The 23056-nt window shown below is 45.2% G+C and overlaps 1 protein-coding gene across 7 annotated transcripts in view; it reads left to right on the top strand.

Moving 5' to 3' along the window:
* Nucleotides 1–23056, top strand: part of SAMD4A (sterile alpha motif domain containing 4A) — a 105137-nt gene that overhangs the window by 56466 nt on the left and 25615 nt on the right. For 6 of the 7 annotated variants that reach the window (XM_055088441.1, XM_028495903.2, XM_028495900.2 and 3 more), the window contains one exon: nt 13457–13720. The exons of the other annotated variant lie outside the window; for it this stretch is intronic. In XM_055088441.1, the coding sequence (XP_054944416.1) occupies nt 13457–13720 (264 nt within the window). The remainder of the gene's footprint in view (nt 1–13456; nt 13721–23056) is intronic. 7 annotated transcript variants of the gene reach the window in all.

Genomic DNA, 23056 nt, shown 5'->3' with positions numbered 1-23056 from the left:
GCTTAATAAGTGATAGAAGATACTGTTTGCATCTGTGCTGCCCTGTCTTTTATTATTCTCTTTTTTGGCACCTGTAGCCCTAGTCACTAGCATAGTGCCCTGTGCATAGAAACGTTAGCTAAGTGCTTGTTGGATGAGTGAGTGAATAAGGCAGTTAGCTTAAACTCTTTTTGCAGGAAGGTAAAAAATTTATTTCAAAAGGATCTTGCATACATCATCTTAGTGGGCCTTCGTCATCCTTCCTAATACCCGGCATATGCCCAACACAGAGCAGATGCTCAGCGAGTATTGGATGGATGGATGGATGGATGGATGGATGGATGGATGGATGGATAATATGGGCAGCATGTGATCCCACAGCAACCCTGGGAGGTAGGTAGGAGAGGTATTATCATTGTTATAACTATTTTCCAGATGAGTACTATGAGACCCTGAATGAGGAGCCAGTGGACCTGCTCGGGGTTTTGGATATTGAGTGTTCAGTGTCAAGGCCCAGTGTCAGGGCTGGAGTTCTTTCTTGCATGAGAAACAGTGTGGAGTTGGGCTGAAGAACACAAGTCAAGCTTGCAAGTCAGAGAATCTTGGGTTTTGAAACCTGGCCTTCGCCCCTTCCTAGCTGTGTGATCTTTGCCAAGCCCCTTACCCTCTGCACCTCAGCTTCCTCTCGGTGAAACGTGTGTTTGTGTGTTTGTACGTGGGGGAGGAGTAATGATAGAACCCACCACATAAGGCATTAAATGAGGAGCGACTGGAACAATGTGAGGGCGCATTTGGCAGTGCTTGACACTCGGCCGGCCTTAGTGATGGTAGCTGGTGCTGTGGTTGTGCTTGCCCTCGTGTGGCCTCCTCTTCAGGGAGAAGGTTCGGGAAAGGTGGTCCTAAGGATGTGCTTTTGGGTTGTGTTTGGGGAAGGGACAGTACAGTATCCCCAGCCTAGGGCCGGGAAGAAAGAAAGAGACTAAAGAGACAGAGCATTCATTGGTTCAGTCACCCTTCCATGAAAGCCTAAAATGTGCGGGAGAAAGGAGTGCATCGGGATGAGCCAGGAAGGGGAGGCATGAGATCAGTGAGTGCCTTCCCTGGTGCAGAATGTAGTCTGCGGTGAGCAGCTGGCAGCTCCTTTACCCTGACACCCTCACCGGCTGTCCTATCAGTATTACAAGGCAGACTTTTTTAAAAATATGGGGAAACAAACAATGCGAGGAAAATATCTTGTCCAAATGAGAATGGCACTGCATAAATATGCTAATAGCATCATAGCAGATTGGCTTAGGGAGGGGCTGAGAGATCATCCTCTGGGCTCTAATGGCTTTTTCAATGTTGTGCCCTCAGCTTTTAGAGCTTGACACACGGGCAACCCAACAAATGTCTGATGAATGAATGAAGGAAGGAGTTCATCTAGTCCAACCTCCTTGTTTTGCATATAAGGAACCCGGTGTCACCTAGCTGTGTTATACGTTCTTAGCTTGAATTTCTAAATATAATGGAAGTACTTAGAATCTTCAATAAGGACTTCTGTCAATCGGTGTTGCTTACCACTCTCAGGACAAAGAGAAGGTCTCATGAGGAGTTCTTTTCTTTAATGGAAAAGAAGGTGATTCACGTGCCCTGACCCTACAAAATGGAAATGAAATGCGAACACTTAAAATGAGTGGGCGGAAAGGAAAGACCAAGTTGAATCTGAATCAAAGGAACGTTATTCTGATTGGGGCATAGAAAAGATTGTCTGTAGATAAGAATTCTGAAACAGCAAGGAAGACACTTCTTTTGGTATGACAGGCCATGGTAGAAAATTCATCTCTTGTAAATCTGTGAAACACTATCAAGCAATCAGAGATATTTTTCCTACTGCACATAATACACTGAAAATGCTCTATGAATATTATTAGACTGGCTAGTACTTTGAGTTGATTTTTCAGTTAGCAGTGTTGGTTTATATTGGGTTATTCTTACTCTGACGACTAATCACTAATATTTCCGTAGGACTTTACAGTTTAAAAAACACTTTCATGTACAGTAAATGATTCAATTTTTCAGCAGTCTTATGATGGAGCCTTTGATAGCTACTGCTGGAGAAAACTGAGACACAGAGTGGCCATATGTCTTCCAACCCAAATCCCAAATTCTTACTTCAGCAGCCTGCATTTGCTGTAGATGATACCTCCCCCAGTGTCAACAGAACAGGTGTCAAGCCAGTAAGTCAGAGCTGGGTGTGTAGCCCGTACATCTTAACCTTGAATGTGCACACAAATCTCCTGGGATCTTAAAATGCAGGTTCTAATTCTGGGTCTGGGGTGAGGCCTGAGCCTTTCTAACAAGTTCCCAGATGTCGCTGACGCTACTGGTCCCTGGATCTAGAACACGTTTTTCGCTGTTTGTGAATCAGTTATGCTCTCACCTACCGAATTTCCAGACCAAGAGAAAATGTACTCGGAGCTTTCTGCAGCTGATTCCTGTCCACAGAGAGCCTGAGGCTGACCCCTGACCCTCTCTTCCTGCCTAGCAAGGATGAAATGGCCACAGCAAGAGGCAGGCACTATTGCCCAGGAGTCAAAACATTGTATAGGGAGTCTGTAGAAATTTCTGCCCGGATATCATTCACGTTGGAATTCTGGTTCCAAAATATCGATTTTACCTGGAGGGCAGGACAAGAGTGATAAAATCCTGGGCTGAAGAGCCCGAGCAGAATTCTGCATGTGAAGCCAAAGCGATGATGTGTATCTTTTCTGTTGAAGTGACTTAAAGAGTAAACAAAAAATGCCCATTCTTTGGGTGCATTTTATTAAGACCAGGCGGCCAACCTGGGGAGGTTTGCAATGTCCAGGATGTGGGCAGAGTTTGAGGGGAACACTGAGGTAAGAAGACAGCCCAGGGGCTTCCCTGGTGGCGCAGTGGTTGCACGTCCGCCTGCCGATGCAGGGGAACCGGGTTCGCGCCCCGGTATGGGAGGATCCCACATGTCGCGGAGCGGCTGGGCCCGTGAGCCATGGCCGCTGGGCCTGCGCGTCCGGAGCCTGTGCTCCGCAACGGGAGAGGCCGCAGCAGAGGGAGGCCCGCATACCACAAAAAAAAAAAAAAAAAAAAGAAGAAGACAGCCCAGGACGGTGGTTCTCAGCCTGGCTAGCCATTAAAACCACTCACGTGCATCAGAAAGCATGAATGCTCTGACTCCACTACAGGGATTTTCAGTTACTTGGTCTGGCCTGGGACCTGGGCACTGGGAATTTTTTTAAGGCTCCAGAGGGGTTGAATGTGCAGCCAAGGTTGGGAACTGCTAGCCCAAGACAAAAATGCTCCAGGATGGAAGACGGAATGAAGAATTTTATCCATATTAGTCAGTTCTCATTATTTGCAGTGCTGATGTTCTGTGAAGTCCCCGTGAACCCTGAATTAGCAAACACTGAACCCCCTGCTGCTAGGGGAAGTACTAGGCTAGGTTCCTGCAAACCTCGTGACATTTTCATGAACCTATCAATACATAACATTATTTTATATATGTTTAAAGACATCTTATTTAATACATATTGTTGATTCATTAATATCTGCATTCAAGGCCAACAGCACTCTTACTCATGCTGAACAAAACTTGTCCAATACGTGTGTTTTCTCCCTAAAGCACATCACAGCCTCTTGCACTGAGCAACACTAGCCAGCACACCAGCCCTACACTTGGGGGCAATTTTAAACAGTAAATCACCAGCGAAAAACACCGAAGTTAGAAAAACATGGCACTGAACAACCTTGTAAAGGACACTGGTTTACAGTATGAGAACTGACATGGGAAGGCTGAGCAACAAGTCCTGTTCGACTCCAGCCAGGAACACGTGCTCCAAGGACCCATTTTTTGCCAGTCTGCACAGGTCCGTGAATGACGATGAGAATGCTGCGAATGTTGATTTTTTTGTTACAAGAAATTTTTAGCAAATAGGTGAATTCGCAAATACAGAATCTGTGAATACGGAGGATCAGTGATATATAAGACATAATAGAGGAACACGCACACACTGTATAGTTTGTATGCAGGTCAAGGTGGACATAGAAGTAGACAAGCAAAGAGACCTATGGATCTGAGCTGGCTCTCTGGGGTCAGCCCAGCCCCCCGATCGCCCTACAGCCTGTTCTCTTTGCTGCCCGGATCTGAAGGCTCCAGACAGCCCTCCCCATCTCATATCCAATAAGAAATGAATGCTGTTCAATTCCTGTCCTTAAACTAGAACAGTCCTGGGGCCTGAATTATGCCAAGAACCGCATGCTTGCAGTGTCTCTGGAAGTCTTTTATTGCAGGACTGATTTATAATACTCAAGTCGATGAGTTGAGAGCAATTACGTAAACGCTGTTTCTCTGGGGTAGAGAAGAACAGTCCGGTTTAAATGAAAAATGCAGTGCCAAGTCAAAAATTCAAATCGTTATGTGTAATTACAGACCACAGTAAATCAATTTTATAAACACAGTACCAATCTCACTGTGTCCCAACATCCACAGGGTCAGGTTGTGACAGTTTAGAATTTGAGAAGAGGCTGAAGGTGAAGAGAAGGTGGGAATTGGGTTGCGTGAAGCCTCAATAGCTTGTCTTGAATCACATGGTGATTCAATCAAATATAATTAAGAAACCAGGAGAACCCAAACCATCCAATTTCTCTTAATTAACACCCCCCCAAATAATCTAATTAGCAGTGTAAGCTCAAATTGTGTTTTTTTTTTTTGAATGGTCATTTATGTGTATTGTTACACTTGACATTTAGATTGAATGCTTTAATGAAAACAAGAACCAATTCCCTCATCAGTAAATTGCCGGCCGAAATGCTGAGAATCTCCAGTTCTCATTCTTCTATCAAGGAACTAAGTTAAGAATTAGTCAGGACTGCATAATACATTTCTAATTATTTATAACCCGTCTCCTAACACTAGAAAGAAAAGAAAAAAGATTGCTGCTTAATCAAGGCCAAGTTCAGAGTTTCACACTCTGAAATCCTGGCAGCGGTCCTGCGTTTGGCTGGTGCTGAGTTGAGACCCTGAGGGAAGTAGGATTTCGGCATCTTCTAATGATGCCAGTCCTTGCCTAATCAGTGCTGTTGCATTAAGAGCCACCTTGCCCTCTTATCTGGGAGCCTTTTAAGCTCCAGTGGCAGTGAAGACTTTGCCAGTAGTACAGCTCAAGACAGGAGTTAGTAGACAAGACTCCAAAATATCCTTTCTAAGCCCCTTTTAAGTGTGACCCCCTTCTCCTCTGGACAAGTGCTGCTGGTGGTGTCAAGATGCAAAAGGATACCCTGATGATTTGTTCAGTGACTCTGGTAGTGGCCTTGGGATTGATGCTCTGAGGCGGGGCTTGGTTGCTCAATCATGAAACCCTGGCTATTGCAGTTCCACACTTGGATTGCTTTGCTGGTACCCGCATTCAGTCAGCAGCCGGGGAGTGTTAAACACAGGATGGACAGTGCATTTTGTAAACCTAAGAAGCACTTCCTGGGTGGACATGTGAGCTGAGGTAACAGTGATTACAATTTGAGAGTTATCTTTTAAGAAAGGGGTAAGAGGGTAGTTTCGTCATCAAACATCTAACTTTCTGAGTTTCTCCTCTCTCTTCCTTAAACACAGTGACTGGAGCATTTTTATGGACACACTGGTAAACAAAAAAGGAAATAGCTGCTTCAGTCCACTCCTGGCCACTTGCTTGACTCAAATATTTTCTTTACTTGGTGTCATAATCAAAATGATTCAAATTCTGCAACTCTGTCTAAACTCTTCACTCACCACGTGGGTAGAAATTCCACGGACAAACCTAAGGTCTAAGAAGCCTAAGGGTTAAGCACATATAGATATAACTATAGATATGAAAAGGAACATAATTCAGGAAAGTAGAAGTGAACCCAATATACAGGAACCTTAGAAATGGCTGGGTTGATTCCACAGTCCCTCGAATTGGCTGAAACATCTGCTTCAGTGGTGTCAAGTTACTGCCATAGTTGGTGTCATTGGTTTTGATAGAATGGAATGAGAGGATTTGGGCTGTTTCCTTTTGGGACTGCTTGATTTGAAGTTCAACTTGTAAGATTCTACTGATTTCTATAAAATGTATATATTGGCTTCTCGTCTAACTTATAAATAATGACAATGGAAAGTCAAACAGCAGTTTTCTAAAATAGATTTTCTACTGGATGACACTCAGTTTTGCCATTATAGAAACTGACAAAAGAGGACAAATGAAATGTACAAAAGATTAATGCAGCAATAAAAGTCTGCCAGAAACATTCTAATTTACTTCTTAAAAGCCTAAATGTTTAAGTGATAATGTGAAGGCAGAAACATACATCTTTGCTCTGCCCAAAGGCCGAGCCTTCTGTGGAGTAATAAGGGCTGACACCAGTGACAAGGACTCACATCATGGAAAAACCTCTCCAGGTGCTTTCCCCTGCGTCAGAATGTGTTCACGTCAATATGGTATGAAAATGAGACTGAACGGGGAAAAAGAGATTTGGCAGTGTGTATTTGTCAGCCTTGTTGGCATGTTCTTTGAGGCTCTGTCTTCTTCCAGAGTCTCCATTTGTTTTGTTTTGTTGCATAGGCGAGTGTATACTTTCTCTTCAGAGAGCGTGTGGCTTCCTCCCTGGGCTTGTCAGAAACACCCGGTCCGCCCCCTACGTCTTTGCTTTGTAGCCTGCTCTTTCTTCTTCCCCCAGGATGAGGTGGAGTCTAAAGCTGTTTGGGGGAATCATCTTCTGGTGTCCAGATGTTGTGAGCGCTGGTTTTCCAAACTTTTGGACAAGAAGCAGAGCATAAGCATGCAGAGTTGAGGCAAATAACCTTTCAGATTTGCTTTTAATCTATTCCCTGAAGCAATGAGACAGAGCATGTTAATTTTAACCGTAATAATTAATACTCCCTTCCCCCTCCAACCCCCGACACAAATCTCTTCTTGGCCATGAATGTGACTGGTGTTGTCTTTTTTGTGCATGATGTCACTGATTAAATACCCAAGTTTTGTTTTTGTTTCTGAATGTATTCTTGCAGCACTATTAATCTTTTCTTCCCCAAAGATTCCCACCACAGGGCCTCAGATTACTGGTTGTGGCACCACAAAACCAACTAAAGAAGAGGAATCCAGGGTCTAATGTCGTTTCACCACTGAGCCTTACTCAAAGATGTTGGCTTTTTTAAAAAGCAAATGCCTAGAATTATGCATACAAGTGGTGTTAGCAGAACTCTACTCTTTGAAAATGGAAAGCCTTCAGTAACAGTTCCTTAGATGCTCTGAAATCAGTGTTCTCAGAAGAAACTCTTGGGATGGCACCCGAAAGATGCCTGTTAAGCAGGCCTAAACTAAGGGAATGAACAGAAACATTCTCCCCAGTAACTCTGAAACAATAGCCATAGCTATTTTATAGCTGGCAATGGCTTGAGCTTTTTCTCCTTTAAACTTGACAAGTATCAAACCACCTCCTGCAGCAAAACTCTCAAATTCGTGTATTCAGCAAAGGTTCTACTGATACTTCTGAATTTCTTTTGGGAGTAGGTCTAGAAAATATTGTTAAAGTACACCATTAGCAACACGTAAGTAGAATATTCCCCGTGCTTTTTCATAGCCTGTTGACACACGTAACATGTATCACCCGAGTAGGGAACTGACCTGGACCTTTTCATTCAGGAAAGAAATTCCAAGTTAATATTTTAAAATAATATGCACATGTTTGATTTCCTCATTCTACTTTTTAAAATCCCTAAGTTAGAATGAGTTGTTTTTGTAAAGTTTAGTCATACTAGCAATTAGATTGAGTTCTGTCACATGAGCGTCTAGAATTTGAAAAATTAACAAAGCATTAAGTTTTTCTGTGAAGGCCAACTTCTTGAATTAGAAATGGAGAGACTGGCTTAGGAAGAAAGAAGAGTGAAATTGCAAATCATGTCTATGTGGCTGAACTCATGAGGGCCTGATGAGGCTGCAGAGCCCAACCTTGGGCTGAGAAGACAGGTTATTGGGTTTGATGAAAGAGAATGACAGTAGGAGCATGGGTGTACTTAATGCCCTTATTCAAAAGGAAATCAGTTTCAGCAGTCTAGATTCTAGACTCCAGGGCAAAATGCTGAGCCTGGAGGTAGGTGGAAACTCACAGTGGTAGCAATGAGACCTGGTGGTGGAGTGAACTTGAGGAGGTAGTGTAACTGTGAAAGGCACCAGAGGACTTTAAGCATACGAGTTCCCGAGGCCACTAGGTGCCCGTGGAACTCAGCAAACACAGCAGAGAATAGCAGTCATCTCTGTCATTTATTGAGTTTGAGCCTCAGTTTTTAACAAAAAACTGGGATCCCCGTAAAACAATAATTGTACTTCAAATCTGATGATGAAAAAAATGACAGAAAGAGCTATGAATTCAGCAAATAGAAATGAATTTATATTTCGTTAATTTTAATACTCTCTACATACGTATAAAAACCACGTATAGCACAGCAACTCATCTACTAACCGGTGCACGTAGGGATTCCCAGGTCCTTCCACTACCCAGGGGCCCCCAGCTCACAACATAGGGATTATTGGATTACATTGCCTTTCAGGGCCTTGCAGCTCTGAAATGTTATTAATCTATGCTCATAATACTAATTTTAAAGCATTACTTGCATTCACTGTATAAATTTAAGGAGAACAGAGAAGTATGCAATGTATCTTTGAAAGATCTCCATTACCGTTTGTTAGGATAAAGTTTCAGTGTAAGAGCTGAGCTTCAGTCGTCCGAACTGTTTGTGTATGAGGATCACTTCACTCATTGACAGTGGGGTACAATTCTTAACCAACAGTGGACCAAGGAAATAGCTGGGCCCGTATCCCAAACCTTCCTCTTTCCACAAAACCCATTACTTGTCATATTAGAAGGCAGGAGAAGTAGTTATACCTAATTTTCTTAAAAGAGTCTATCTTGAAAAGTCTTTTCCTGAAACTTCTTTCAATAGCTAAAAATCAAGGCAAAGTCAAGTTTGGTCAAAGGGAAGGGGAAAGAAATCTGATTTCCAGGCTTTCAAGAAAATACTTAAAAGAACAGAACCCAGCGCCAGGTATCGTATTTTCCCCAAAAAATGTGCTGAAAGTAGTCTCATGAAAGATGCTTGGAGATGAAAAAGAAATCATAAGGTTAAAGGAGGTCAGAGACGGCGGCTGGCCCCGAATGGTATGGCAGAGTTTATTGCCAGATTATAAGACCCTCTGTCCTCACATCATACTGCTCCACTGCGGAAGCAAGATTATTTTTAGCTGCTTTTCCCATATTTCAACTAGACTTGCTCAATATTTATTATTTATTTTTAGTTCACTTGAAGTTATAAATGTTCCAACTATTATAGAACTCTACTGTCATATGTACACATACATACATACATACATATATATGTGTACATACCTGAGATTTCCTATTCCTAAAAATATAAGCGATACGGGCTCTATACTCTACACGGTATTAAGTTTTAGCTTCAGTTTTTTCAAGAGCAAGAGTCACAATTTTGCCCCCCTGGGCAATTGTTAGAATGAATCCCCCCTGAAATGTGCTGTCCCTCCAATGCTCATTATTATAAAGTCACAAAATTCAGGACCTCGGTTCAGCTGGAACTTGCCAACTTCTAATCAATAGTGAGATTTTTTTTCAAGGTGTGCTTAATTCTGCATCATTTGAATATTACTCTGGGGCAGCTTAAGTCTGAATGGATCGCTGCTGTTGTCTGGCGTGCAGCAGTCAGCAAGCGAGAACATTCAAAAGGTCTGCCTCTAGCTAGAGTTATTCTGGGGCAGCTAACACAGCGTGAAGAGCTTCTCAGAAGCCTGACTTCACTGCTCTCCCCTCCCTACTCATAGGGAAAGGAATTTTATTTATTTATTTTTGCCTGGATATCCATTCTTCCTCTATTTACCACCAATTCAGATGAGTTCTTTCAGTTGAAAAGAAAAAGGAGCCATGGGACAGCCATCCACCCTTTGCCCCGGGCCACCTCATTCATTCCACCACTGTGTGGCCTGTTTTCTCACACTCTTTCTGTCCATGGTGTTTATTCTTTCCTCTGCTATTTTATGCCAAACAAAGTACTCCAGCACCTGAAGTAATACCAAATTCGGCTCCGCGGTCACCATTACCTCTACCTGAAGATTTGTCTTTCCCCAACGTGGCCCTGTTGGCAGGTGACCTGTCACCTGCTCCAGTCTCCTTCCCACAGGAAGGTGAGCCTGTATTGCCTCCAGGCCTCAGTTCCCTTTGGAGAAGGGAGGTGTTTGCCCCGCACAACTTGGCTTTCATGTAAGTGTGGGCCCCCGCTGGCTCTCAATCCACGGCCCTCTCTGCAAACCAAACCAGAAGCTTAGCGAGAGGCATTGTGCTTGGTTGCTATGGCAGGTTCGCTCCTAAGGGTACATTTCTGAGTTTGGTGCCAGCTGTGGGAATCTTTATGATACAGACAGGGTGGGGCCTTAGGTAGAAAGTCCCTGGGAAAAGGTCCTGGTACCTCAGGTATAATTGATTTTTATTGGAGGCCGAGACCAACCAAGTTCGTGCCATAATCCCTGTAGCTTGAGTCAAGCTCAGGGGTATATGAAGAAATGGGTGTAGGTTTCTATGAACAAATCCCTATAAGTCCTGGGAAGTTAGGTAAACATTTAGTAGATTCCTTGGACACTGACAGCCTCCCCAAGGACACCCATCAGTGGGGAGGTAGCATGGATTTTTTTTTTTTTTATAACAGCTTACATTCACTGAATACTATTCGTGTGATGGGAATCATGCTAAATATTTTTCATTCATTATTTAATCTACTTCTCATAACAACCCTATGAGGAGGCTACTATTCTTCTTCTTTTTTTTTTTTTATACATCTTTATTGGAGTATAACTGTTTTACAATGGTGTGTTAGTTTCTCCTTTACAACAAAGTGAATCAGTTATACATATACATATGTTGCCATATCTCTTCCCTCTTGCGTCTCCCTCCCTCCCACCCTCCCTATCCCACCCCTCTCGTGGTCACAAAGCACAGAGGTGATCTCCCTGTGCTATTCAGCAGCTTCCCACTAGCTATCTAATTTACATTTGGTAGTGCATATATGTCCCTGCCACTCTCTCACTTCGTCACAGCTTACCCTTCCCCCTCCCCATATGCTCAAGTCCAGGTAGCATGGATTTTAAGAAAACTTTCGGTGCAAAGAAGCAAATTGGCTTCATCTAATAACAGAATTCACCTGCAACCTGTGTGTGGTATTGTTCTCCACATCCAAAAACGGGGACTCTCTTAACAGTGTTACCCCTCGTGGTTATGGATTCAGTTATAGCCTCTAACCAGGTGGAATGCTAAGGGTTCCGGCAGCTCTGAGCTGTGTGTCTGTCTTTGGCAAGACCTGTTTTTATGGTTTCGGGCTCACTCTAATCCTGGCTGTGAAGAGGAGCCCCCGTTTCCACTCTGGGCACACCTGGCTGGCACCATTCAGAGCATCCACCAGATATTCTGAAATGGTTGCAGAGGTACCAGGAAGCAAAGACATCTAAGCTGGAAAGTCCCAGCACTTGGGGCAGCCCTGAACAAGTCTGCCCAATTTTGTATAAATACTTAGACAGGCATGAAATGAATTTTCTGGATGTCTGGCTTTTCTTCCTATTGGCTTCTCTCTTCATTTTTGCTGCTGCTTCCTTTTTCTTTTTCTGCTTTTTCTTTTTTCTTTTTCTTTTTCTCTTGCTAATTCGGATCCAACCAGGTAGCAATGCATTTTCCAGGGAGCCTTTTTAAATAGTTTCTTCCATAGTCTGTTTAGTGGAAATGCAAGCTGTTTCAGCCTGTTAGGATCCAAAAAAATTTTTAACAGTGTTCCCTTTGCATATTTTGAAGTTAGATGATAATTCCTTGCCTTTGATAGAATCGACCCAAATTAGAAATTTCTCAGGTTACGGATACTAAACTCGGCAGCTCCCTTTTTCCCTCCCATTTTTGTTAATAAGGAAGTTTCTAGCCCTTCTGATTGTCCCTCTTTCACACACAAGACTACCCTTCTGGCCACATGAAGCCAAACGGAAACACTGACAGCAGAGGTGTGAGCCCCATGGCTCTCGGGGCCTGGTTAATGCCAGCCGACCATGATGAGCAGCCTGCCCTCACCTCTACTGCCCCAAACACACTTTTTGCAAACACTCAGACTTTTGGCTCTGGTCTTTATCTTTTTAAGTGGGTGGCAAGGGAGCCTGCTGTTCAGGTCTCTATGTGGGTGCTGCCCCACCAGAAGGCGGTTTAACAGAAAGCAGAACTTCTTACATTGGGATGTCAGGTCTGCTGACTAAAGAACGCACAAAGATGAACGCCAGCAAAGCATTGCTAGTCTGGACTTGGGAGAGTAAATACCTCATTGGAGGGGATAGAGCCTGAGATGGAACTTAATGGCTTCCCTGAAAAATGTTTAAAAATGCATGGGGCTCAATTCCATGTTAACACTGCAGCAGTCAAAATAAACTGGACCTGTCAGTAGCCAGCGCAGAGAGAAAGTTATGAATAGACTTATTTTGTAAGGCAGTCACTTTACACGCCCAGAAAAACCAACCAAGTGTAACGTCGGCTCCCTCGGCGTTGATTTTGGTTAAATCCCTCCCTTGAATGACCTCAATTTAATTTGGCTAGTTATATGTGAGTTGTTGCTTTTTCCTGGTTTTCTGGAAAAGAAATTAAAAATGGGGGCTACACAGACGTTGCCCACTGCACGGAAGGGCTGAGCACGCTGGTAGAAACCATTCCTGGCTTACTGAGAGCACCCCACTGGCTTCTGAATGAACGCCTTGTTACCTGGAAGTGTTTTCAATATAAAGTTTGGCATTAACCTGCGAAGCCAAGAGAAAGAATCGGCCCTTTCACGCACAGCTGCTGTGTCCCGTACCCCTGGTAGTGTTGGGCCCCTCGCTGAGCCTGCACCCCCCTTCAGAGGTGATGGTTCCCCCGATTCCTGGTGGGAAGGACTAGTCCACTTCGTCTAGCTCAGCCCAGCAAAGATCCCCAACTCTGATGACCGGCCTGCCTGCCCTTCCAGAAGTCCACCCTTAATGACATGGGTAATGTCGGGTTTTGTGTGTTTCCTCCCCTGCAAAAAAAATTATCCAGGACATGTTCTTTTCAGTCTTGGCAGATGGCCACTTAGCCAGGCTGTCAAGCCTCACCTGATTTATGGGGCTACTACTCCAAATCCTGATTTCTAGAGTTGGAACTAAACCCAGATCCCAACCCACAAAAGCACAGGTCTGGGCACTATAGATGTAGCCTCCCTGGAGAAGCCCAACCCACCCAGAGGTACAGACAGCATCCTTTTTAATCACCCCGAAGGGAAGGGCCACCCCGTGCCCACTGATGCAGTAATGAGACAGCGCCATCTCTCAGGGTGAAGAGGTACTGTGGGTTCTTCTGCGGCCCAGGCTAAAGCGGGGGGAATAACCTATTTCATTTTATTTTTTTTTTCCAGTTCTCTCAGGCCAGGCACACCACAGCCCTTTGAAACGATCTGTGTCCCTTACCCCACCCATGAATGTGCCAAACCAGCCTCTAGGACATGGATGGATGTCTCATGAGGACTTACGAGCTAGAGGACCCCAGTGCCTCCCATCCGATCATGCCCCCCTGTCACCACAAAGCAGTGTAGCCTCTTCAGGAAGTGGTGGGAGTGAACACTTAGAAGATCAGACCACTGCTCGTAACACATTCCAAGAAGAAGGTAGTGGTATGAAAGGTGAGTGACTACCACTGGCGACAGAGTCCATCCCTTTATTTGGAATCAGGAGGGTGAGAAGAGAGGTAGGCAGCGAGGAGGAAGGAGCCCGCCCCTCCCCAGGCTGATGGAGTTGACTGTGGAGGAAAGGGCTTGGATTCCCCTGCCAGGGCTTCTTGCCAAAACCTGGGAAGAGCAAGAGAGGTCAACACCCTCTTTTTTTCTGAATGCAGTGACTTGCAGACGATTAAATGTGTCACAGCTGGCGGTGATAGCATCTACTGTTTGCACGTCGTTCCTCGTTCCCCCGTCTGCCCTGTTTGTAAAGATGCTGAGCTGCTCCAGCCTTCTACCTCACTGCTTTGGCCAGGGAACCGTCAGTAATTTAGCAAAACCAACCACAGGATCTTTTTTCAAATCTCTCTTAGTGTAAAATCGTAGTGTTGCTTTCTTTCCTCTCTCCCTTTTCCTTTGATATCCAAAGAAGCTTGCAAACCCTTTTTCTCTGCATCTGTTTAAGGGACATGAAAAAAATACCACTGAGAGTCTCTGACAGTGTTTTAAGCCTGATAACAGATTTGCCTACAGGTGATAAAGGCCTTCTGTGCAGCATAGATAAATGTTCCTACATTGCCCTGTAAATCTCTCCTCTTCTAAAAGATACTCATCGGGAGATAGAGATTTCCAAATTACCCATGGTAGGTTCAGAGAGGATACGCACATTCTGTATTTTTAGATGCAAGTTGTTCAAGGGCTGGGAAGCCCTTAGGGAAAGATGCTCATCAGACACACACTAATAACAATTTTAGATGGAGAAACAAGAGCTAGTCGTGCTCCTGGGACTACGATGCTGAGGGGAGGCTCTGAGGGTGCCCTCGTTGCTGGCGTGCATAGTCCTGAGGTTGTGCTGTTTCTGATCGTACCCTTGAGAAGAACTAGTGTTGACGTAGGAGGCTGTGTACTGAGTTTCCTCCCCACCACTGAAGCGTGGCACAGGGAGATGCCCGCCATTGCCCAGGTGCTGGCTGTAAGTGAGCGCCAGGCTGAAAAATGGAGCTTGTCCACCAGGGAACATGAATCTGACACAGAGACACTTCCCTGGAGCCTTCCTCCCTCCCAGCTGCTCAGGCCAGCCTCCTCCCATCCCACCGCAATCTGTGGTGGATACTGTGCTGAGTGCCCAGAGCGGGTGGGACACATCTTGCTGTTTTCCTCTCTCTGGTGATACAAATGGGTCATTAAAGGTGTTTAACAGGCAGCAAAAACAATGGCTCCTTTTGGCACGGTGGGGATGTGTGTCCTCTTTTCTTTCTCTTTCACAGTTCTTGGGGAAATGTGTCATAATTTTGGAGACCTACCAAAACCCATTTTTGAGTTTATGCTACGTGGTTCTGTGTTCAAGCAGCTGAGCCCCGGGGGATGGATAGCCGGGGAGGCTCAGCCATGCTTGGCCCAAGAGGGGTAGAAGCCATGGTTACTCAGGACTAGCTTCTTGCCGAGTGAAGTGGAGCATCTGGACAAGTGGAGTGTCTGGACAGATGGTTTCCAAGAAAGCTACGGGCGGTTCTAATCGGTAACTGTGGGAAGGAGGCCTGGCCTTTACGCTGAAGGGCTTGGAGGGTCTTGCAGGAAGCCTGTTGTTCTCCAGGACACAGGCCTCGCCCAGAGGAATGCTGGGTCTGCTGTCGGCTTATAGGAGCTTCGTTATCTTTTCTTTCTTTTTTTCCTTTTGCTTTCTTTTCTTGGTTTCCTTTCTTTGTTTTTGGTTGTGAAGCCCTCTGTATACCTTAGACATTCTCCCAAAGCAGGTAAATGTGTGTTCATTGCATGCTGGCCTTTCGAGGTGAGAAATGAGTAATGAGAGCAGGCTTTTAAAGAGAAATGAATGAGAGAAAAATGGAATAAATGTCCTATCCCTGTTTAAGAGTAAAAGCCAAAATATTCCAAAGTTCAAGGAACATCCCATATATCAGCTTCTTCGATTCCTTCTTTTAGAATTGGTGAGAATTGTCCCCTCAGAGCGTCTTCGATCTGAAAATGATGCAGATAAGATCTGATAGCCAAGATTTTCTTTATAGGCCCAAGGCATGTGGTCAGAAAACAGGCTCTTTGGTGACAGAGGACCCTCTTCTGTGTATATCCACCTTCTGCTGACCTATTGAATGGGCCTTCTCCCAACGTATCCAGTCCTTAGTGAATTAAATGGCAAAACCTACCTGAAGGAAGGAACATAATAGACGATGAGGGTTCTATGTGTGGGAAAAGTATATTTGCAGTTCAGCTCGTAGGTCAAGCCGTAGAAACATCCACACCTGAAAACAGCATCATTCCAGAGTGTCGGGGCCAGTGTTTATGCCACACGAATGCCCCTCCCCCGCTGCACCTGGCAACAGCTTCCCTCGAAGGCCACCGCTGAGGACTCCCACCATCAAGCGCTGCTCAGGATGGCCTCCCAGGAGAACGCAGAAGCAACCCTTAACAAGCCTGTCCTAAGAGTGTGTCATCCGATTCCCCTGTCCAAGAGCAGACACCGGTTTAAATTTCCAAATTAATTTGTATTTTTCTGAGAAATGAAATCTGAAATCAAATGAAGTGCTTTTAAAGAGAGCTAGCCCTTCCTCTTGGATCCATGTCTCTTCCTTTCTGTGACCTGGCGCTTTGGCAGGAGTGTCAGCCTTTTAAAGCTACTTTCTGGTCCACCTCAGGATGCCATCATCTAATTGCTATTTTCCTACTTTTTAGACACCCAGTTTACGAGAACAACAAGGAATCTGTAGTAGAATTTGGAGGAGTTCCAAATCGCCAGGGGATGCATGTCAGCCCTCACCCCACACCTAGGGAAAAGAATACAAATTCCCGTAATTGAGCTTAATTTAGTGTGAATTCATCTTTCTTGACAGCAGCTGTGCGTACTCTGCCGAAACGCTGTGTTCATCCGAGGCTTCCTTTTCATCCAGACAGATGAGCCAGGTTTGGCTACACATCGTCCCTTAGGAATGTGCCTCTTGGGTCCAGAGTGGGAAATAAAGCTCACAGCCCAGCATTCTTGCCCTTTTTATTTTTCACAAACATCCATCTCTCCCTCTTTTTGTCTTGGTGTCAGCGTTCCCTGCCAGGGATTGTCACTAAGTTCTCTCCCAAGTAGACCAGCTCCTGCTCTCAGAGGATTAACATCATCTGCCTGCTTTGCTTTGTTTTTCCTTTTATAGTAAACACACATCCTGAAGGTTTAAGTCAGCTCTGAAGCACGGAGTGGATGTCCCTGGCAGTAGGGATCTCAAACTAATATCTCAGGCTCAGGGAAGCATGGGATCAGCTACTCAACTAGAAATTAATGAACAGAAATGGGACACTGAATGGTAATATGGAAGTTTCCCCTTCAACATGCCCTGTGGAGGCTACTGTTTATACATGTTTGGACTGAATAAGGCTGATTGTGGTTTCTAAATTCAGTTGTCCTTGTTCCTTGCAAAAGCTTCACTGTGACTTATCCCAGGGGAAAGATTCTTGCTTCTGAGTTGACACTCAATTATATTCTTCTCCCCCTCCATATCACATGAGTAGATGTGCTCTCTTACCCCTTTGCTCATACAAAGCCTCCAGGTGGCCAAGAGGGGAAAAAATGACATTCCCATAAATTCCTGAAAGGAAAAGAAAATAGAGAACAGAATTTCATTGGTGGGAGAAGTACATTTGCCCCTCCTATTAGCATCACGTCTTCAGAAATTTTGTATAAACCCAACACCTAAGACTTATCCGAAGGCAAGGGCTGTTCATGAGTGATATGGCTGTTCTATGGGAACAGAGATGAGGGAAGAAAGACTGATTAACAGGTTTCATTTTTGTCCTCAGCAAGTCAGCTGCCTTTCTTGAGCGCTTGCTGAGAGAGGCTTTGGACTGGTTATTGGGGAGACAGAGGTGAAGGAGATGGTGCCTGCCTCAAGGGACTCGCTATCATGTGAGCAACAAACAGAGACCTGATGCATGTGCACATCTGTGAAAATATCTCAGAGACTTGCCCTGGGTCGAGGCAGGCAGCAAGGAGGGCCCTAATTCAAAGTGGAGGGAAGTCAAGGGAAGTTCCTGGAGCGGGAGAGGCCTGGAGCTTCAGCTCGGAGCAGGATTACAAATTAGCCAAATATATATGGTGAGGGAAGGGCATTCTATGCAGAGGGAATGTTATTCGTGAAAGCATGGTTATGAGACAGCTTGACCAAGTGCATCATCCGATGGCTTGTGTGTTAGGGGCACACGGGAACAATGTCTGGAGAGGGAAGAGCCAGATGCTAGGCATTGCAAAAGACTGGAGCTTTTATCCTGACATGGAAGGAATTTAGCAGCAGAAATGACCTGCTTAGATTTACATATTAGAAATAGGACCTGAACAGAAGAGTGGGAGACATATCAAAGTAGGGGAAGGGCAGGGGATTCTGGATTTGGAGGCCAGCTGGGCGGTGGGGGATGTTTCAGTACCTGAGGAGGAAAATGAATTTGGACCAAGCCGAACAAAGGAGACAAGGTAGTGTGTTCGTGGGGTCTTCGTAAGATAGACCTGAGAGAGCTCTGAATTGAATTGCACTGATTGAACGTAGACAGGGATGGAGCAGGAGGAATTTAGGACGATGCCCAACTTTTTGCCTGGGACATCTGGGTAGCCCATGATGTCATCGACAGCAAATTGGAAAAGAAACAGACTGGGAGGACAGCGTGCGGCAGGCTGAGCGTGGGCACCTGTAGAAGATTCCAGTGGAGGCGCGCCAGCCAGGCCCACAGTGCACCATGCTCTCCCCTGGCTCAGCCTCCCTAAGAGCCCTGGCTCCCCTCCTCACCTGCTCAGTAAGCATTCTGCCTCCCTGTGGTGAAGTTCATGTGGGGAATTCACTAGACTTCTGGCCAGTAAGGCCCATAGATTTAGTCTCCTAAGACTGAGAAGCTCCATGATTTTCTCTTTGCAGTTGTCGGTGTGAGAGGGGTAGAGATGGGGGGTGGGGTCTGTTTCTCTTGAGATGAGCTTCAGCCTCACCATTATGAATTAACATTGGCTGGTATACTTATGAGGTATGGTACTATGTTAGTATAAAAATATAGGGGTAATTTAAACTTACATTGTTTGCATATAGACATGATAAAGGTAAAAAAGAAACCTTTGGGCCCAGTAACCTTGACAGAAACATAGCGATTAAGAGCGGAGGGAACCACGAAAATAGGCTCAGGTTTTCTTTTCTAAAGAGTCTTTCTTAGATGAAACTTATGTAAACTTTTTATCTCCATAGCAAAGGAAATATATTGCCTATTCTGAAATAGCTGGTTTGGGGTTTTGAGTTGTAGACCTTTGAACTTCTGCCTGTCTTAGAATGAGATGAGGGAAAAAAAACTATTGAGAAGTGTTATTTTTGTAAGACAAAGGAACCCATCAGAAACCTTTGTAAGAAAGGTTGTGAATACAGCATTTCTGAGGGTCATAAGGATGTGAGTGATGGAAAGGGAGTGACACAGCCCCTTGTGTGGCTGGGACACTTTTCAGCATGGCTGTCGTGGGAACAAGTTACTATTTTCTGAATGCTGACTTTCTAGATGCTGTCTCGAATTCATCTAACTTAAAGGCCAGGATTTAGTAAACTGACTTCACTTTCTTTATTCCCAAATGCCAACATACGACCTGTGTGGATAGGTCCTAATGGGCTCAGACTTATGCTCCCTCTTTTCAGATAGGCTGAGAGGCCCTGATATCTTTGAAAAGGTCGTGAGACTTACAGCTGCTATTTCTTACAAAGTGTGTGTCTTCAGCTAAAGTGCTTTAAGGACAGCTGTCAATGTGGAACCCAGCTGCTGTTGACACAAAGCAGGCTAAGAGTAGAACACCACTTACGGGTGTCATAGCCGATGGAAACTGGGAGAAATTTAGTCCTTCTGTTTGTATCAGACACTTCAAAGAGGGTATCTGACCCAAACTCAACCATCTCTGTGCCTTCCAAGACCCACACATGCTCCCCAGAAGCGTGGAAGCCGGAGGCCACCATGGACACGTCCCGGGATGGCGGAGCCCACTCCAGCTCCACAGGGACCCGAGACCAAGGCACCTTCTTTTTTTTGCTCATAGGCTGGTACAGAATGGGGCTGTTCATTCCGCTCTGGCCAAAAATAGACAGGCTTCAGTTATCTTAATGGTGCTGCTAGACTTCTTCATTTTCGAAAGACATGTTTTCCTTCTTGCTTCAGCCCTGAAGAGTTAGTCCCTTCTTGCTCCTACGTTGGCTCTTCTCCCTCAGAGACCAAGGATGCAGTCGTGTCTTGGAGAGAGAGAAGGAGTTGTTTGAGATTAGCCTGGCTCTCCGTGGCGAATGGGAGTTGCTCTTCCATTTGCAGGTACCAGGACCACCACAGTGAAGCCTCTTGTGGGAAAGGTGGCTGTTCATGGTTCTGTCTTCCAGGGATGCCGTACTCCCTACCCTTCACATTGCTCCCCTTATTGAGCTCTTCTGCAACATTGGTTCCATCTTTCTCTCTTGTGGGGCCTCCTTGTTTGTGGGGCAGGTGCTGCATGGCCTGTTGACCTGAATGATATTTGCAGCCATTCCAGCAACAGGCATTTGAGCAAAGCAGCCCAAGTTCTAACTGGAGCCCAGCTTCTGTGTGAGCTGTAATATGCACCACAAAGCCTCTCGGTGGTTGATTTATCCAAACTCTAAAAGGTAAATAGAAAACGTAATTGGAAACTTGACCCATTGGTAAAGACCAACAGGTAGACATACTAGCGTATAAAAGGTGGGTGAAGCACTATTATCAAAAACGCCCATGAGAAGGTAAACCACCGTGGACTGCAGCAAGATGTAGAGGAGCTTCATAAGGATGGACACTGTGGCATGGCAGCCCACCGTCCACACATGGATGGTGCTGCTTTCTCCCAGAAACTTCCTACCCTTTGCCCTTGTCAGTTTCCTTCATGGGCTTCTCTTCCCTCACCTTCCCCTAAAAGCCTGGTGCTCCCAGGGCTCCACCTTGGCTCTCCCCTCTTCCCTGAGTAATCTCACCCACTTCCGTGGCTAAAACAACTACCATGTGCTACTGACAAGGAAAGTGGTTCTCCAGCTCAGCCCCCTCTTCAGAGGTCTTGACCAGTTGACTTCTCCACCTGGATGGCTCAAAGGTGATGACACTCAGCTGACCTAAAGTGGAGTTCACCATCTCTCTCCTCTCACCCCAAATCTGATGCTCCCCTGTACTTTCCTACCAAACCTACTCAGAGGAACCATTTTAGGCTCCTTTCTCTCCCTTATTCCCTGTACTTCCTTAATCTTCAAGTGCTGTGGATTTACATACTTTCCTTCTCCTCTGCCACTGCCCTCCCGAGCTTGGATTCATCTCCTGGCCTCCACTCCCACTTCATCCAGCCCAGCCTTTACATCGACAGCCATCATCATTCTTACATACTCATCTGATTGTGCCTCTACTGCTCAGATTTCAACAGTTTCTCATCACCCAAGCCAAGGTTGAGTCTCCTTGGTTCGGCATTAGAAATCCCAATCATCTGACCCTTGCCTATTTGTCCCGTCTTATGTCTAAGCTCTTCTCTAGAATTCACCCAAGCCTTTGCTTGGCCTGGAATGCTCTTTTGCATCTCTGCTTTGCTTATGCACTGCTCCTGCTTCCTGAGATGGCTCCCTCATTATGATCTGCCCAGTGACTCCAGGACCAATGCTACTGTGAAGCTATCCCAGTCCCCAAGGCAAACCCAAATGCCCATTGTTCTGTGCCCATCCCCCCCCACCGCAGAACTTTGAGTAGACTTAGCACTTGTCCTGCAACTTTTATAATTTTTTTGTGAGTTACCTGTTTTTTTGTATTAAAAATTCCTTGATGGCAGGGACATGCCTAGCCCCCATAATAGGCATTCAATAAATGTTGAGTGAGCAAATATCAGGATTCCCACACTTGGCAAGGAAGTCAGTTCCAGCATGTAGTAAAATCATCTTTATCTTTCTCACACTGCATAAGAGAATAACTTTCTAGTCTGGGACCTCCATTGACATGTCCATCAGAAACAGCCTAGATGAGGTTAAATGGCTGTGTACCAGCCAGAGGCAGGAGCCCAGGCGGCTTGCATGCTTTCAATCACGTATCAGCCACTCCAGGAAACACCCCTGTTGGTCTGTGTCTTCCAACCATAGGCCTGAGGTTATGTTAGCTGGTTCTCAGCTTTGCATCCAACCATGTAGTATCTGGACCATGGGAAAGGAACTGAGCTTTTAGTTAGAATTTGTCCCTGGCCAACATCTTACAGAATCTAGCCTCCAAGTCATTGGAGTTCCAGGCTTCAGAGGAGTGAAATGGTCAAGGCACTCAGTTCTCTGGTGTGTTTCCCTCTTAATGGAGTTTTGTTTTAATCCCTGGCAAAGGAAGGTGCCTCACCGCCAACCAGGGGGTGAAAGGTTAGTAAACTACGTTCTTAAGAACTGGGATTTCCTCTTCTTTGTTCATCAGTTCACGTTGCAGGAGGAGATGGCACCTGGCACTGAGCTAGGAACTGACCCTCTAGGAGCAGGTTCAACATGCCTACCCAAGGCACATATGGCCAAGAAGAGCTTGCATTTCCCCGGAACATAGCCAGAAATAACTCTTCAGGAAGGCCTAACTCACCATGTTCTGAAGCTGTGTAGGAACCTTTTCTGGGGAAACGACTCCCAGTGACCTACATTTTGATTAAACGAGTGAGGCAGGCTCTTCATCCCTCTAACCGGGGAAATTCTAGTTGTCAAAATACTTTTATAGAAAGGAATGAGTACTGATTGGACTGAGACTTGCCAAGCCAAGATTTGCACCCCACTCTCCCCGACTCTTAAAACACCGTATTGTCGCCTTGGCTTATAAAGCACCCAGTTTGCATCATGATTTAGTAGCTCGGGATTCTATTTGTTTTAGCATCAGTGGATTTTGCATGATTAAGCTGTACGGCACCCAGTGAAAATTTAGCCCATGAAGTTGCTCCATATTCTTTTATGACAGATTGTACCCAAGCGTGGCATTGGGTTACCCAGACTTCTCTGAATCATGATCACTGAGTTTTCTGAGCAGCTACTTGGGGCCTTTCAAAGATGTAAACAACAAACGTGAAACCTGGTGACAAAGCAGTAACATGTCAGTGGCCTAAAAGCCAGAGATATTTCTATTTGCTGCTCACTCTGTAGAAGTATTAGCATTGTTTTAACAGCAACAAAAGCATGACAGAGAATCAAGTCTGGTCAAATAGTTCCAGGATGTCACCAGAGGGAAGCGGATGTCCTGAACTCTTGATCAAACCACAGCTTGAGTTGAGGAGGATGTGAGGATTGGTACTATGTGGCTGGGGAAGCCCTGTCT

This window comes from Physeter macrocephalus, chromosome 11 (genome assembly GCF_002837175.3).
Source record: "Physeter macrocephalus isolate SW-GA chromosome 11, ASM283717v5, whole genome shotgun sequence".
Taxonomy (NCBI): Eukaryota; Metazoa; Chordata; class Mammalia; order Artiodactyla; family Physeteridae; genus Physeter; species Physeter macrocephalus.
The sequence above is the reverse complement of the archived record's forward strand: the minus strand, read 5'-3'. Positions and strand labels throughout refer to the sequence as shown.